The sequence below is a fragment of the Macaca mulatta genome, chromosome X, assembly GCF_049350105.2.
Source record: "Macaca mulatta isolate MMU2019108-1 chromosome X, T2T-MMU8v2.0, whole genome shotgun sequence".
In the NCBI taxonomy this organism is placed as follows: Eukaryota; Metazoa; Chordata; class Mammalia; order Primates; family Cercopithecidae; genus Macaca; species Macaca mulatta.
In genome coordinates, this window is record NC_133426.1 from 136710626 (window position 1) to 136727515 (window position 16890).

The window sequence follows — 16890 nt, forward strand, 5'->3', positions numbered from 1 at the left end:
GATGAATATGGATGCAAAAATCCTCAACAAAATACTGGCAAACCGAATACAGCAGCGCATCAAAAAGCTTATCTACCACTATCCTGTAGGCTTTATCCCTGTGATGCAGGGTTCGTTCAACACATGCAAATCAATAAATGTGATTCATCACATAAACAGAACTAACGACAAAAACTATCTGATTATCTCAACAGACACAGTAAAGGCTATCAATAAAATTCAACACTTCTTCGTGTTAACAATTCTCAATAAACAGCCAGGTGTGGTGGCTCAGGCCTGTAATCCCGCTATTTGGGAGGCCGAGGCGGGCGGATCACGAGGTCAAAAGATCGAGACCATCCTGGCCAATATGGTGAAACCCCGTCTCTACTAAAAATACAAAAATTAACTGGGCGTGGTGGCGCGTGCCTGCAGTCCCAGCTACTTGGGAGGCTGAGGCAGGAGAATGGCTTGAACCCGGGAGGCGGAGGTTGCAGTGAGCCAAGATTGTGCCACTGCACTCCAGCCTGGCGACAGAGTGAGACTCTGCCTCAAAAACAAAAAGAAAAAAAATCTCAATAAACTAGGTATTGAAGAAACATCTCAAAATAATAACGGCCATCTATGACAACCCCACCGGCAACATCATATGGAATGGGCACAAGCTGGAAGCATTCCCCTGGAAAACCAGCACAAGACAAGGATGCTCTCTCTCACCATTCCTATTCAACACAATATTGGAAGTCCCGCAATCAGGCAAGAGAAAGAAACAGACGGCATCCAAATAGGAAGACAGGAAGTCAAACTACCCCTGTTTGCAGACAGCATGAGCCACTACCTAGAAAACCCCGTAGTCTCAGCCCAAAAGTGCCTTAAACTGATAAACAACTTCAGCAAAGTCTCAGGATACAAAATCAATGTACAAAAATCACCGGCATTCCTATACACCAACGACAGTCAAGCCAAGTGCCAAATCAGGAACACAATCCCATTCACAATAGCCACAAAAAGAATAAAATACCTAGGAATAGAGCCAACCAGGGAGGTTAAAGAATCTCTTCAATGAGAATTACAAAACACTGCCGAAAGAAATCAGAGATGACACAAACACATGAAAAAACATTCTATGCTCATGAATAGGAAGAATCAATATTGTTAAAATGGCATACTGCCCAAAGCAATTTATAGATTCAATGATATGCCTATCAAACTACCGATGACATTCTTCACAGAACAAGAAAAAGTTATTTTAAAATTCATAAGGAACCAAAAAAAAGGCCTGGACAGCCAAGGCAAACCTAAGCACAAAGAACAAAGATGAAGGCATCATGCTACCTGCCTTCAAACGGTACAGGGCTACAATAACCAAAACAGCATGGTCCTGGTACAGAAACACATATATAAACCAATGCAACAGAATAGAGAGCCCAGAAATAAGGCCACACACCTACAACCATCTGACGTTTGACAAAACTGACAAAAACACACAACGGGGAAAGGACTCCCTATTCAATAAATGGTGCCAGGATAACTGGCTAGCCATATGCAAGAGACTGAAACTGGACCCCTTCTTTACACCATACACAAAAATCAACTCAAGATGGATCAAAGACTTCAATGTAAAACCCAAAACTATAAAAACCCTGGAAGACAACCCAGGCAATACCATTCTGGACGTAGGAATGGGCAAAGACTTCATGACAAAGACATCAAAGGTAATTACGACAAAAGCCAAAATTGACAAATGGGCTCTAATTAAACGAAAGAGCTTCTGCACAGCAAAAGAAACTATAGACAGAGTAAACAATCTATAAATGGGAGAAAAATTTTGCAAACTATGCATCTGACAAAGGGCTAATATCCAGCATATATAAGGAACTTAAACAAATTTATAAGAAAAAAAGCAAACAACCCCATTAAAAAGTTGGCAGTGGATATGAACAGACGCTTATCAGAAGACATACATGTAGCCAACAAGCATATAAAAAAAAGCAAAACATCACTGATCATTAAAGAAATGCAGATCAAAACCACACTGAGATATAATCTCTCACCTGTCAGAATGGCTATTATTCAAAAGTCAAAAAAAAAACAGACGCTGGGGAGGGTGCACAGAAAAAGGAACATTTATACAGTGTTGGTGGGAGTGTAAATTAGTTCAACCACTGTGGAGGACAGTGTGGTGATTCCTCAAAGAGCTAAAAACATAACTACCATCAGACCCAGCAATTCTATTACTAGGTATATACCCAAAGGAATGTAAACTGCTCTATCAAAAAGACACATGTATACATACGTTCACTGCAGCACTATTCACAGGAGCAAAGACATGGAATCAACCCAAGTGCCCATCAATGGTAGACTGGATGAAGAAAATGCGGTACATATACACCATGGAGTACTTTGTAGCCATAAAAAAGAACAAGGTCATGTCCTTCGCAGGAACATGGATGGAGCTGGAGGCCATTATCCTTAGCAAACTAATGCAGGAACAGAAAACCTAATACCACTTGTTCTCACTTATAAGTGGGTGCTAAATGATGAGAACACACGGACATATAGAGGGGAACAACAGATGCTGGGGGCCTACTTGAGGGTGGAAGGACGGAGAAGATTAGGAAAAATAACTCATGCGTACTAGGCTTAATACCTGAGTGATGAAATAACCTATACAATAAACCCCCAAGACATGAGTGCACCCATAACAAACCTGCACATGTATCCCTGAACTTAAAAGTTAAAAAAAGTAGACAGAGATAATACAGAGAGCAAGAGACAACAGGATATAATTAGCATCTTTAGAGAGATAAGACGATATTATATAAAGACAGCCAAAATTCAGTAAAGAAAAAAAAAAAAAAAAAAAGTCAAATGTCAAAGTTGAATAAATGTGAAGCCAAAAGACAAAAAACACATATATTTTTTTTTTTTTTTTTTTTTTTTTTTGAGACGGAGTCTCGCTCTGTCACCCGGGCTGGAGTGCAGTGGCCGGATCTCAGCTCACTGCAAGCTCCGCCTCCCGGGTTCACGCCATTCTCCTGCCTCAGCCTCCCCAGTAGCTGGGACTACAGGCGCCCACCACCTCGCCCGGCTATTTTTTTGTATTTTTTAGTAGAGACGGGGTTTCACCGTGTTAGCCAGGATGGTCTCGATCTCCTGACCTTGTGATCCGCCCGTCTCAGCCTCCCAAAGTGCTGGGATTACAGGCTTGAGCCACCGCGCCCGGCAAAAAACACATATATTAAACACAGAAAACAAGATTGGTAGAAAAATCAATTTCAAAGGTATAAAATGCACCTAACAAAAGTTCCAGGAAAAACAAAAGAGAAAAAGGAGAGGAGAAGTAATCAAAGGAAAATACAAGAAAAATTCCCAGTTCTCATGGATATAAATCTACAGAATCAAAAGGGCCCACTAGCAGTCAGCATGTTGATCAAGAATAAAAACTACACTAGAAAGACCTATGAAATTTCAGAATACTGGAAATTGCCAAGTGGCTGGGTGCGGCGGCCCAGGCCTGTAATCCCAGCACTTTGGGAGGCCGAGGCAGGTAGATCACTTGAGGCCAGGAGTTCGAGACCAGCCTGGATAACATGGTGAGACCCCGTACCTACCAAAAATACAAAAATTAACTAGGCACAGTGGTGCGCACCTGTAATTCTAGCTGCTTGGGAGGCAGAGGCACAAGAATCGCCTCAACCCGGGAGCCGGTGGTTGCAGTAAGCTGAGACTGGGCCCTGCCACTGCACTCTAGCCTGGGTGATGGAGTGAGACTCAAACAAACAAACAAACAAACAAACAAACACACAAACAAACAATAAAGAACAGCTTAGCCAGGCATGGTGGCATGCACCTCTAGCCCCAGTTACTCAGAAAGTTGAGGTGGGAAAATCACCTGAGCCCCAGGAGGTGGGGGCTGCAGTGAGCCATGAAGGTACCATTGCACTCCAATCTAGGCAACAGAGTAAGGGCGTATCTCCAAAAAAAAAAAAAAAAAAAAAAAAAAAAAAGAAAAGAAAAGAAAAAAAGAATAAAGACCAGCAATATTATACAACATTTCCCTCTCATTCACCCTTTCTCAGTAAGAATCCACCAAAACAAGACTTAAGGAGAATGACACAGGATGCAGAAAATCTGACATTCAGCACAATACAAAAACAAAAGAAAGTCCCAGGACAATAGCTGTGCAGTAGGCCTACAGAGCAACAAGCCAGAGTAGTGCAGGAGAATACCACTCACTCCCAGGAACCTGCCAATCCCCCCAAATATTATTAAAATATTAAACATTAAATTGTTAGATTACCTGACAAGTCTCACAGTGTAGGAAAAGTGAATTAAGAGGCCATGGGGTCGGGTGCGGTGGTGGCGCATGCCTGTATTCCCAGCTACACGGGAGGCAGAGGCATGAGAATCGCTGGAACCTGGGAGTGGGAGGTGCAGTGAGCCAAGATCACACCACTGCACTCCAGTCTGGGTGACTGGGAGACTTCATCTCAAGAAAAAAAGGGGACGAGGAAGTGGCAGGGCGTGGCAGCTCACGACCTTAATCCCAGCATTTTGGGAGGCTGAGGCAGGCAGATCACCTGAGGTCAGGAGTGTGAGACCAGTGTGGTCCACATGGCAAAATCCTGTCTCTACTGAAAACAAAAATACAAAAATTTGCAGTGCATGGTGGCACACACCTTTAATCCCAGCTAGAAGGGAGGCTGAGGCAGGAGAATTGCTGGAACCCGGGAGTGCAGTAAGCTGAGATCACGCCACTGCACTCCAGCCTGGGCGACAGCGTGAGACTGTCTCAGAAAATAAAAAAAGAAAAGAGGCTCTGGAAGGGTGTGAGTGGCTACAGGTTTTAATAAACTTTGCTAACTTATAAAATGAAAATTTTAATTGAGCAATATATAAAAACAGAAAAGGAAATGTATCCATCATAATACATTAATATAGTACCACGCTCACCTGTGAACAGTATTATGGTCATCATAAAATCATCGAATACGATTTACTCAAAAATTGAGATATAACTATATTGAGAGATGCTTAAAAGGAAGAAAAAGTTTTAAGAAAACTAAAATCCTCATCTTCCTTGATAGAAAATCACTAGGTAATGGCAAAACATGATGATTCAAGAGACAACTATATGTACATGAGTTTTTAAAAATTGAGAAACGTAGAAGTAATTATTAGAAAAACAGCTATACAACTGAAAGTACATGCTTTTCAATTTTTTAGCTTGAAAAACAGGGAGGATATAGGTATGTGCATGCGCTCACACATACACAGCTATCTCTACCTCTCTCTCTCCCCTTCACTCCCTCCCTTCAAGAGACTGTGCTTATGTAACTTAAAAGTCTTTTCAAGTTCGTTTGACTTTAAAAAAAGATCCGTGTATTGTTTAGGTTAAAAAGCAGTGAAGGAGATGTAAACTAACATAACAGCAATAGAGTCTGGGCATGGTGGCTCACACCTTTAATCCCAGCACTTTGGTAGACTGAGATGAGGCCAGGAGTTTGAGACCAGCCTTGCTAACATGACGAAACCTCGTCTCTACTAAAATTACAAAAATTAGCCGGGAGCGGTGGGGCACACCTGCAATCCCAGCTACTTGGGAGGCTGAGGCAGGAGAATCACTTGATCCTGAGTGGCAGAGGTTGCAGTGAGCAGAGATGGCACCACTGCTCTCCAGTCTGGGCCACAATGCTAGACTCTGCCTCCAAAAAATAAAAAATAAATAAATAATAAAAATGGGAATGTATATAAGTGATGGAGAGACATGTGGATTGTAGGGGACAACTATAAGAATAAATAGAAACAATATAAAACAACTTCAGGGTTCTGGTTTAAACAATGATATCTTTGTTTTTCAAGTGCAGTCATTCCTAACAGTAATTTTACTATACTAAAATAATGCCATTTCTACTTTTGACTCAAAAATTAAGACCATCCTTTAGCATGGCCTTAACATGTAAAACTTGAAAACAATGATTTGAGGACAGGACACAAACAAAACCTCTTAACAAATTGGTTCCATTCTTTTAAAACATTTTGATTTCCTCTTCTATACAGATATGCCAGATACCATGGCTTGGCATAACACTGTTTCATGTTCAGTAGTCTGCCTACCAAACAAAGAAACCCCCAAAACAAAAAATCTTCACATTCTCCCAAAAGTAACCAATATTATGAACTGACCCTTTTTTTCCAAATACCACCTCAAAAAAACATATAGAATGTTCTAAGTCAGACAATTAAAAGTATTAATTCATATTTCAGTATTTGTATATTCTGAATACTTGAAAATACCACACTCATTGTGTCCCCTGAAGTCCTCATTCGTACTGCTTCTTCCACCTGGAATATCCTTTCTCCTTACCTTATACTGTCCACATCATTCGAGTATAGTGGAAAGAGCATGGACTTGACATCAAATTGAATAGTTCAAATCCTCATTGCACCATTACTAATTATGTGACTCTGGAGAAATTACTCGAACCTATTTTCTCACCTCTAACATGAGCACAATATCTACCTAATAGAAGTGGTAACAGAGATTCAGGAAAATGCCGTATTAATAAGTATCTAACTTCAAATTTATTCCTTGCCCCTTCCCAACTCTTAGTTCAATTATAACTTCCTCAGCAAACCATTAGACTTTTCTTTAACCTCTTACTGCACTGACAGTCTGTGCTAAGAAATTCAAGATTTAATATATATGATCTCAAACTGCCTACTATTTCTTAGTGTGTCTTAATTATATATGTTCAACTCCAAAGTAAGCTCCTGGAGAGTGAAGAACATATTTTCTTTCTTTGTATTTCCTCCTACACACAGTAGTGTATTGGATACGTAGTAGGTACTTAACACATGATTATCTATGGGGTAAGAAACTAGGTAAACCCAGGCAATGCCAGATTTAAAGAAATAAGGGAGACTCATATATACTGATAATTAAAAAAATAATTTACATTCATGTTGATACCACTGTGATGATATTATGGGAACAAATAATAGGTCTTCCCTATGCTTTTTTACTGAGTTCTGCCATTGTTAATTTCAAGATATACTACTGAGCAAAAATTTTTAAAAGGCACATAATAGCATATATAGTATGATCTTATTTAGAAATTATTTTTTGTCTATGCATAGAAAAAAGTTTGTGATTATGTATACTCAACCTACAACAGTAGTTATCTCTGGGGATGAGAAGGAAACATTTCATATCTATTACCAACATGTTTACTGTATTTTTTTTCAAACTAGGAATATGTATTACTTTAACAAATATTTGTTTTGGCCAGGCACAGTGGCTCACGCCTGTTATCCCAGTACTTTGGGAGAACGATGTGGGTGTATCAGTTAGTCAGTTCGAGACCACCCTGGCCAACATGGTGAAACCCCATCTCTACTAAAAATACAAAAATTAGCCAGGTGTGGTGGCGGGTGCCTGTAATCCTAGCTGTTTGGGAGGCTGAGGCATGAGAATAGATTGAACCTGTGCAGTGGAGATTGCTGTGAGCTGAGATCATGCCACTGCACTCCAGCCTGGGTGAAAGAGTGAGAATCTGTCTTAAAAATAAACAAATAGGCCAGGTGCAGTGGCTCATGCCTGTAATCCCAGCACTTTGGGAGGCCGAGGCAGGCGGATCACGAGGTCAGGAGATTGAGACCATCCTGGCTAACACAGTGAAACCCTGTCTATACTAAAAATACAAAAATTAGCCAGGTGTTATGGTGGGCATCTGTAGTCCCAGCTACTCAGGAGGCTGAGGTGGAAGAACGGCGTGAACCCGGGAGGTGGAGCTTGCAGTGAGCCGAGATCGCGCCACTGCACTCCAGCCTGGCCGACAGAGCGAAACTCTGTCTCAAAAAATATATAAATAAATAAATAATATTTGTTTTTAAGAAAATGTGCCCATTTCTGTCTCTAATCTTTTCTTTTGAAAGGTTTACAGTACAAAAACCATGCCTATTAGTATCAACTACAGCGGAAATACTTACTTTTTGGTTGAAAAGGTTTGTTGTCATCCATGAAGTTGCAAGGTCACCTAAGTACCAACACATGACATCAATCAATGTTATGAGTCACTTTAAGTAATACCAAGTACTAAAACATGAAACCTGAGATCCAAAATCTTTGGGTCTAATTTTGATCTCTAGCACACTCACCATATGACTCCAGACAAGATAGTAAGCTAGGTCTCAGTTTTCCACCCTCTAAAATAAAGATGTCTACTACTAGTGTGGATTTTGTTAAATTAAATGCACACTAATTTAGTCTCTTTCTCCTACAAAAGCCTACCTTTTGAGTTTGATATGTTTGATACACACAGGTAATTCATTTTCTGTAACTGGTTCATTCCCAAATGAATACATTTAACGTATAGAATTCTGTAATTTACTACTTGAAGAAATCGGAGTTATCAGATTACAAATAAACTTCAAAAGGCATCTTTTTGCAAAAATGAGTAATTATCCTGTAATATATGTTTTAGTAAATCTGAATTCTGAAATGCTAAGTGACATTAATCTTTAACTGATTCCTAGTCACATTTCAGAAATATTATTACTATAAGAAAACACATACATTTAGATATTTTTAGTTTTTTGAATCAACTCTGAATCGAAAAGTAACAGAAAATTGGATAAATTGCATAACAGAACAATTCATTATAAAGTAACTGCTCATTGCCTTTTGTGCTCAGGGTACTGTGCTAGGTTCTAGGGAAAATACAAAGATGAATAAGTCATAGTCCTTGCCTTCAGAAGTTTACAATCTGTCTACGATTCTTCGGGATTTTCAAAAAGCTGTTACATTAAACATTATCAAAAAAAATTGAATTGCTTTCTAAAACGGGAATTTGTATCCTGAGTTCTCGTGCACTGTACATACCATATATTCTACATACAGAATAAACACTTTTAAAATACTATTTCAGTTATAAAACAAAAAAGGTAAAAATCAAACATCAGAAATCTAAAGTAGGATATACAAAGCTAATTCAGTCTCCACATTTGTCTTTATCTTCCAACTGGCAAAAGCAAACTTTCCCTAATTCCAAATTATTTGGACTGAATTAGACCAAAGGGGAAAACATTACTTTAACTCCAGAAGAAGTTACTTGTATAAACGTTTGGATTTCTAATACAAGAGTTTCTAGTGAATTCTGTAATTAGGTACATGTTTCTAGTTCTGAGTTCTGACTATTCAAATCTCTTCAAACTCAACTACTTGGATAGTTAGTGTTTGTTCCTAAATTAGAATTAAGGTAATACATACGTCACGTAAATACATGAGAATTCTTCCTCAACATTAAGGATCTATTGCTACCAAGAGCACAGAATTTTTTAAAGTCACAATTGCACAGCCTATGAGACTCATATAACACATTTTTTTTTTAATTTTTATTTTTTAGAGACAAGGTCTCGCTATGTTGCCCAGGCTGGAGTGACGCGGCCATTCACAAGCACGACTGATCGTCGCATACCACAGCCTTGAACTCTTGGGCTCAAGTGATCCTCCCAAGTAACTAGGACTACAGGTGAACATCACTGTGCCTGGCTTAACACTTTAATTAAATGGTCATATAAAATATTTATTGGCATAACCATCCTAAAATGATTACTAAACGTACAAGTAGACTATATAAACAAGTCAAATTTACTGCCTATGGCTATAGAAATAGCTTTTGAGGCCCAATGCAGCCACCAAAGAGTCTTAATTGGTATGCTCATAAACGCTCTAAAAAGTCAGAAATCTCTGAATGCCATTAGAGCCATAACTTCAGTCCAAAGCTGTGCTATCCAATAAAGTAGCCACTAGCCACTAGCCACATGTGGCTACTTCAACTTAATTAAAAAATAAAAATCCAGCTCCTCAGTCACTCTAGCCATATTTCAAGTGCTCAAAAGCCACAAGTGGTTAGCGGCTACTGCAGTGGATGACGCAGCTATGGAACTTCTATGGGACAACACGTCAATAGAATACTACCATACTTAGTTCCAGTTTTTAAAATAAACAAATACATACAATTGCATGGATTCCTTTGGGGAAGGACTGCAGCCTTCTAAAACTATCACAAAAACCCCTAAAGTCACCACATCAGAATTTTGGTGGCAAGGGAAGGAATTGTATGGGGGATTAAGTAAGCTGTCAGAGAAATGGAATATCCAGCAAAGATATGTAGTGGGCATCTTAGAGCTCCTATAATAGCAACTCCGGAGGGTCTCTAGGTTCTGCAACTCAGAGTTGGCATCAAAATAGGCACAAGAGGAAAGAACACTCCATATTTCAGCTACTGATTCAGGTGGAGACACTATACCCATGTTTAATACACTGTTCTTCTGGGGGAAAAAAATGAATTCTGAATAACTGACTCGGGAAACACCTACTGAACACAACCTATTCATTTTTTTGAAGACTGCCTGTATAAATAATTCCTATTTAGTTATTTTTTGGTTTCAGCTTTTATGTATCTAAAACTCAACTGTGTTTTACAAAGAGTTTATTCTACAAAAAGTTAAAAATAATAGATTAACATAGTTAAAATGGTAAATAGTATATGTATTTTGCCACAATAAAAAATATTTGAATAGTTAATGGATGTCACTTTACACCCACTAGGATGGCTAGAATTAAAAGACAGATAATCACAAGTGTTGGCAAGGATGTAGAGAAATTGGAACCCTCATACACTGCTGATGGGAATGTGAAATGGTGCAGCCACTGTGGAAAACATTTTGGCAGTTCCTCACAAAGTTAAACCGAGTTATCATATGACCCAACAATTACACTCCTGGAGACAATTGAAAACATATATCCACACAAAAATTCGAACACAAATGTTCACAGTGGCATTATTCACAAGAGCCAAAAAGTGGAAACAATTCAAATACCCATCAACTCAGGAATGGATAAACAAAATGTGATATATCCATACAACTGAATACTATTTGGTAATAAAAAGAAATGAAGCACTGATAAATGTTACAATATGAATGGGCCTTGAGAACATTATACTAAGTGAAGGAAGACAGTCAAAAAGACCATATATTCTATGATTTCATTCGTGTGAAATGTCTAGAAATGGCAAATCCATAGACAGGAAGTAGAGTAGTGGCTGCATATGGTTGGGAGGGTTGGTGGGAAATGGGGAGTGACTGTTAATGGGTACAAGGTTTCTTACTGGGGTGATGAAAATGTTCTAAAATTAACTATGGTGCTAGCTGCACAACTGTAAATATACTAAAACCATTGAATCGCACACTTCAAATAAGTAAATTGTATGCTGTATGAATTGTATCTTAATAATGCTATTAATAGTAAGGCCAGGCGCAGTGGCTCACACCTGTAATCCCAGCACTTTAGGAGGCAGAGAAGGGCAGATCGCAAGGTCAGGAGTTCGAGACCTGCCTGACCAACATGGTGAAACCCTGTCTCTACTAAAACTATAAAAATTAGCCGGGCGTGGTGGCATGTGCCTGTAATCTCAGTTACTCAGGAGGCTGAGGCAGGAGAATCGCTTGAACCCGGGAGGTGGAGGTTGCAGTGAGCCGAGATCATACCACTGCACTCCAATCTGGGAGACAAGAGTGAGACACCATCTTAAAAAAAAAAAAAAAAAAAAAAGATAAAAAGAAAGAAAATAATCAGCTGGTAGGATATAAGCTTGGGAGTGATGTGGAGAAAAAGTACCAAAGAAAGAACCTAACAAAGATAGCAAAGCTGTAAGATTCTGAGTAGAGAAAGGGAGAGTAGGTAAACATTCAAGTCCTGATGATACCATTTAAACACCTGAAGCTAGCCATGCCTGCAGCAAATTATCCACAACAGCTTTTCAGTTAAGAGAGAAAATAATTATTCATTTTTGGTTTAATCTACTTTGAGCTAAGTTTCCGGCAACTGTGTTTAAAACTATTAATAAACTCATCAATGGATTACCTCTTTTTCAAACCAGGGTCAACAGACCTCTCAGGAAAATAGATATATTCCAGGTTGTGCAAGAGAGCTCTATAACAATATAATTCTCTTTTTGTTTTGCTATCTAAAAAAATTAACAAGCCTGCTCTGGGGATTCCCTGGGTGACCACCTTATATAACTAAATGACGCATTTGCACTAAATGAAGGGCAATGACAATACGGTTAGCTACAGAAATGAAGGTACTGAAAGGGTTCAAATAAAAAAACCTTGCTATTATTTATATATAATAAGTAGGGAATGTATATATATAGTAAATATAAGCAGGTATGAAAAACTCAATAGAAGTAGGCAGTGACTCAGCAAAATACATATTCAATATATGAAAACTGATTCAAATGGCAATGATTTTGTAGTTTCACTTGACGGCTTTGTTTTATGGTTATGTAAGAACTCTGAGAATGTTTCAAACATTTTAAGTTCAGGGGTGTCTGTGAAATTTTTTTTTTTATAACAAGAATTGGTATAGTACTGAAATCCAAGAAAACTGGATTATATCTTGGTTCCTTAGACAATTTCGCTGGCATTTAAACGATGGAAACTTTCAAAGTAGGTTTTGGGAACAAATTACATACAATTCAGAAAGAAAATAGAGGCTCTTCACCTTTTCTTTGTCCAAGTTTTTATACTATGCAAATTATCTTTTTTTCTGAAAGGCTGAACACATAAGTCCAGGTATATTTTGAGAAGACATTTAATAACTTTATTATTTTTATCCTAATTTATTTGTTTTCAACTTTTGTCTCTGTTAATTTTCATACTTCATCTATTTGTAGAAAATAGCTGGTTTACACTAAGATTTAAAACTCACTAGCATAATACTTTGCAAAGTTTGCCTATATTTTAAAACATTTTATGTCAGCTTTGGGATAGGGCACTATAATAAAATATACTTCTACAAATAAGTTTTGTATTATATTCAGGGTAAAGACTTTATAGGCATAGTCTTTTATTATAATTCCTATGTAAAAGATATAACATGGGGAAAAGACGAATGTACAATTACTGGCCTTTGAAGCCACTATGTATAGTAAATACTTTATGTAAGTTTCATAAGATATTCTATAGTCACTAATTCCTAAAGTAACCTCAAGAAGTATGTATTATTAATTAATTTGCTTTTTATAGGAGTAAAACTTATCCACCAGGGAAAATGTCAAGTAAGTGCACTGATGAGAACACTGGACACAGGAGCTGAAAACCTGAGTGGGAATTTCTGGTCTACCACTTCCTGGCTGCCAAATCTATAAGAAGTATAATCAACTTCTGTAAGCCTTAGTTTTTCTATCTGTAAAACGAAAACAGTAATATCTTCCTTGCAGCGCTAGTGTGAACATTAAATAAAGCACAGGAAATATTATTGAACAGTACTTTGCACTATTTTTCTCAACTTCTCCTTCTTTACCTGAAGTCATACTGTAAGTTGATGAGTACAAGCACTTAAAACAAATCTAGTTCACATAAAGAGCTCAATTAAAATCATATCATAAATAAATTGCATCACATCAGTAGTTCTCAAAACCTTTTGTCCCAGGATTTCTTTTCACTTAAAACTTAATGAGAACCCCAATGAGCTTTATGTTTATATGGACAGTATGTGTTGATATTTCCCATATTAGAAATTAAAACTGAGACAGATTTCAAATGTTTTTATTTAAAATATTTATAAGCCCATTACAAGTTAATAAAAATACTTTTAATAACTTTTAAAAAAGAAATCTAATGAGAAGAGTAACATGGATTTACATTTTTGCAAATGTCTTTAATATTTATCTTAATAAAAAGCAGCTGGATTCTCTTATCAGTCTCTGGGGAAAAATACTGTATGATCTCACTTACATGTGGAATCTAAACAACTTTATCTCGTAGAAACATTGAGTAGAAAGATGGTTACCAGAGGCTTGGGAGTTCGGGGGTGGGACAGATGGGGAAAAGATGTTGATCCAAGAGTACAAAGTTCAATTAGACTGGAGGAATAAGTTTTAGCTATCTATTGCACTACAAAGTGACCACAGCTAATACTAATAATGTATGGTATATTTCAAAATTGCTAAAATAGATTTTTAACATTCTCATAACAAAATGGTAAGTTGGTAAGATGATGGCTATGTTAGCCTCTTTCAATAATGTATACATATCAAAACATCACATTGTACCCCATAAATACACGCAATTATCATTTGCCAATAAAAAATTAAAAAGGAAACAAAAAAATGAAAAAAAATACACTCCTTAAAAGAAAACTGCTTTGCAGCGAAAGAATAAAGTCTAGACGAACACTATACTTTAGGGGTCATTTCTACAGTTCATTCCTAGTGATGTTTCTCTGATTGTGCAGAGCACTGGGAAGAAAAATCTAGACAAACATATTTGATTCAAATTACTGAGGAAGGCTGGGCTCGGTGGCTCACTCCTGTAATCCCAGCACTTTGGGAGGCCGAGGTGGGTGGATCACGAGGTCAGGCGTTCCAGACCAGCCTGGTCAACATAGTGAAACCCCATCTCTACTAAAATTACAAAAATTAGCCGGGCATGGTGGCAGGCGCCTGTAACTCCAGCTACTCCGGAGGCTGAGGTAGGAGAATCGGTTGAACCCGGAAGGCAGAGGTTGCAGTGAGCTGAGATCGCGCCACTGCACTCCAGCCCGGGGGACAGTGCGAGACTCCGTCTCCAAAAAAAAAAAAAAAAAAAAAATTACTGAGGAAATCAAATCTTTTTGAATCATTACCTAAGACAAACTCACTGAAAACCAAGTAGCTGAGACTTGGAGTTATTCAACCTAAGAACTTTTTCAATAGGATATTCAACTCTTCAACATGCTTAGAAATAATATTAAAGTATTAAAAAGTTGAGAAAAAATGAAGCCTTAAAAATATAAAGGAAAAGGGAATTGAATAATACTTCTTCAAATTTTTAAGTGAGCCTCCTTGCTTATTCTCCGTGACCACCTCACTCTCACAAAAAGTGAGACGTAATATAGCAAATTGAACATTAGATGAAGGTCAGAAAGCCTAGGTTTAAGAATTGGTTCCATCACTTCCTAGGGACATGACCTCGGTAAAGTTCTGTCCTCGAGGCTGTTTCCTCATCTTCAAACAGTTCTATCAATACCCTACAGCCCATCTCAAAAGGGGTGCTACCAATGAAATATACAAATGCAAGATACGATTATAATGGAATTTGCGCTGCTATAGAAACATCAAAGGTACACAGCCCTAATTGTACAAGCAAAGCAGTGCCTTTGTAGGCTCAGTAAAGTTTCTGCTTAAGGAGATAAGTTTGCACGGTAACCCCCAAACCAGGATACCTCACAAATACTAAGAGGAGACTTTTGCAGTTTAAAACTCTACTTCTAGGTTTCAATTTTATGTTAGGGGCAGTAAAAGACATTACAACTCATAGTGCAAACCTGAAAACAATAGTAAAAAAAAAAAATGTAAGGTCGCAGATTTAAAAAACTCCACAAAACTAACAAATCTTTCCAAACAAAGAGAATCCCTTGGATGAAGGTCTCCCATGCTTGCAGAAGCTGGTTCACTTGACATTTTCCTCTCGAATTTCTCCTTAAAAAGCATTAAAACCTGACAGAAGTTGAGAGGAACTCCTTCCATCTCTACAGCAGGAGTATACCTCAGCATAATTTTTTCCATCTCTTTAAGGGAAACCTGCAAACCTCCTAGTTAGAATATAGTGTATTTAACTCCACGTTTCTCCTCAGGGCTCTTATCCTTAGACAATAACGGAATGGGGCACGATTTCTGTGACAGAGAAGGGAAGTCCCCTTGGCCAGAACAAGGTTGTGGGCATGGAATGACCGGTCCTGTGTGGGGGGAACCTGGGCAGAAAGAAGGGGTCACAAGATCTCTGACGCCTGAAAGTTCGGAATCCCTTCAAGTCTCTCTTCGTTTGATTGAAGAGACTTGAGGGTGGGCGGGTCTCCGTCAAACATCAGTATCAAACGTACAAAAGACGAAAGGGAGTTGCCTCCAGAAAGAAAAGCCCAAACCGGGTTGGAAACAGACCGGTAGGACTCAGGAGGTGAGAAGGCTGCCGCAGCTGCCGCGGCCCGCGAAACCACTGCCCGCCGCGGGCCGCCAGGCTCTACCTCCAGAAAACCCTCCCCCTTCAGGGCCCGGCGCAAGATGGTGGCCCACCAGCCACCACGCCGCCAAGCCTGTCCCCTCCCCCGCACCCCCGTCGATCCGCACCGGCATAGAGACCCTCAGCCCGCCGCCCTCAGAACCGCCCTCTGGGGAAGGCTGCCTCGGCCGCGCGGGAGAGCTGCAGCCTGCTTCCGCGCGGCACAGGCGGGGGCGGGGGCCGCTTACCGAGAGCAGAGCAGATCGGCCTGACTGGGGTTCGGATAAGGAGGAGGAGAAAGAGGAGGAGGAAAGGGAGGAGCGCGAAAACCTCGGGCGACAGCCTCAGCAACAGCGACTCCCGCAGAGACTTCCAGCGCGGAACCGGCGCCTCAGCCGGGGGCAGGAGTATATAACTGCGCGCGCTGCTTCATGGGTAGACGCCGACTCCACCCCCTGAACATCCGGGGCCTTTTCTAACCGACCACGGACGGCTGGTACTTACATGTGCAGCTACTTTACTTACCGTCGACGGCAGCCGAGCAAGTGCAATTGACCAGCGTGGATGCAGCTCTTCTAAGCAAACCCTCTATTTAACCTGGAATTGTCATCCCAAAAAACACGTTGTACCTGACTACAGAGAAACATGAATTCCGGGTCTTCCTTGTGTGTGAGGGCTAAAGACACGAGTTAAAAAACAAAATATATATAGTTTTTTAGAAATACTGTACTTGAAACACGTCTGAAAATATAAGTTATTTTCACCACGTTTTGTTTTAAACATATGGTTTTGCTTGTCTGTTACTTCTAATTGCCGTATGGATGCCTATAGCAGTTACAAAAATGCTAGGGAAAAATA

At 39.2% G+C, this 16890-nt stretch overlaps 1 protein-coding gene across 2 annotated transcripts in view; it reads right to left on the reverse strand.

Annotated features, from left to right (window-relative positions):
• ZNF280C (zinc finger protein 280C) overlaps positions 1–16417 on the reverse strand; it is a 67934-nt gene extending 51517 nt beyond the window's left edge. For both annotated transcript variants that reach the window (XM_015128188.3, XM_015128189.3), the window contains exons 1-2: positions 16281–16417; positions 7975–8021 (exon numbers count right to left, since the gene is read on the reverse strand). In XM_015128188.3, the coding sequence (XP_014983674.1) occupies positions 7975–8005 (31 nt within the window). In that variant the 5' untranslated portion in view covers positions 8006–8021; positions 16281–16417. The remainder of the gene's footprint in view (positions 1–7974; positions 8022–16280) is intronic.
• Between the last annotated feature and the right edge of the window lie 473 nt (positions 16418–16890).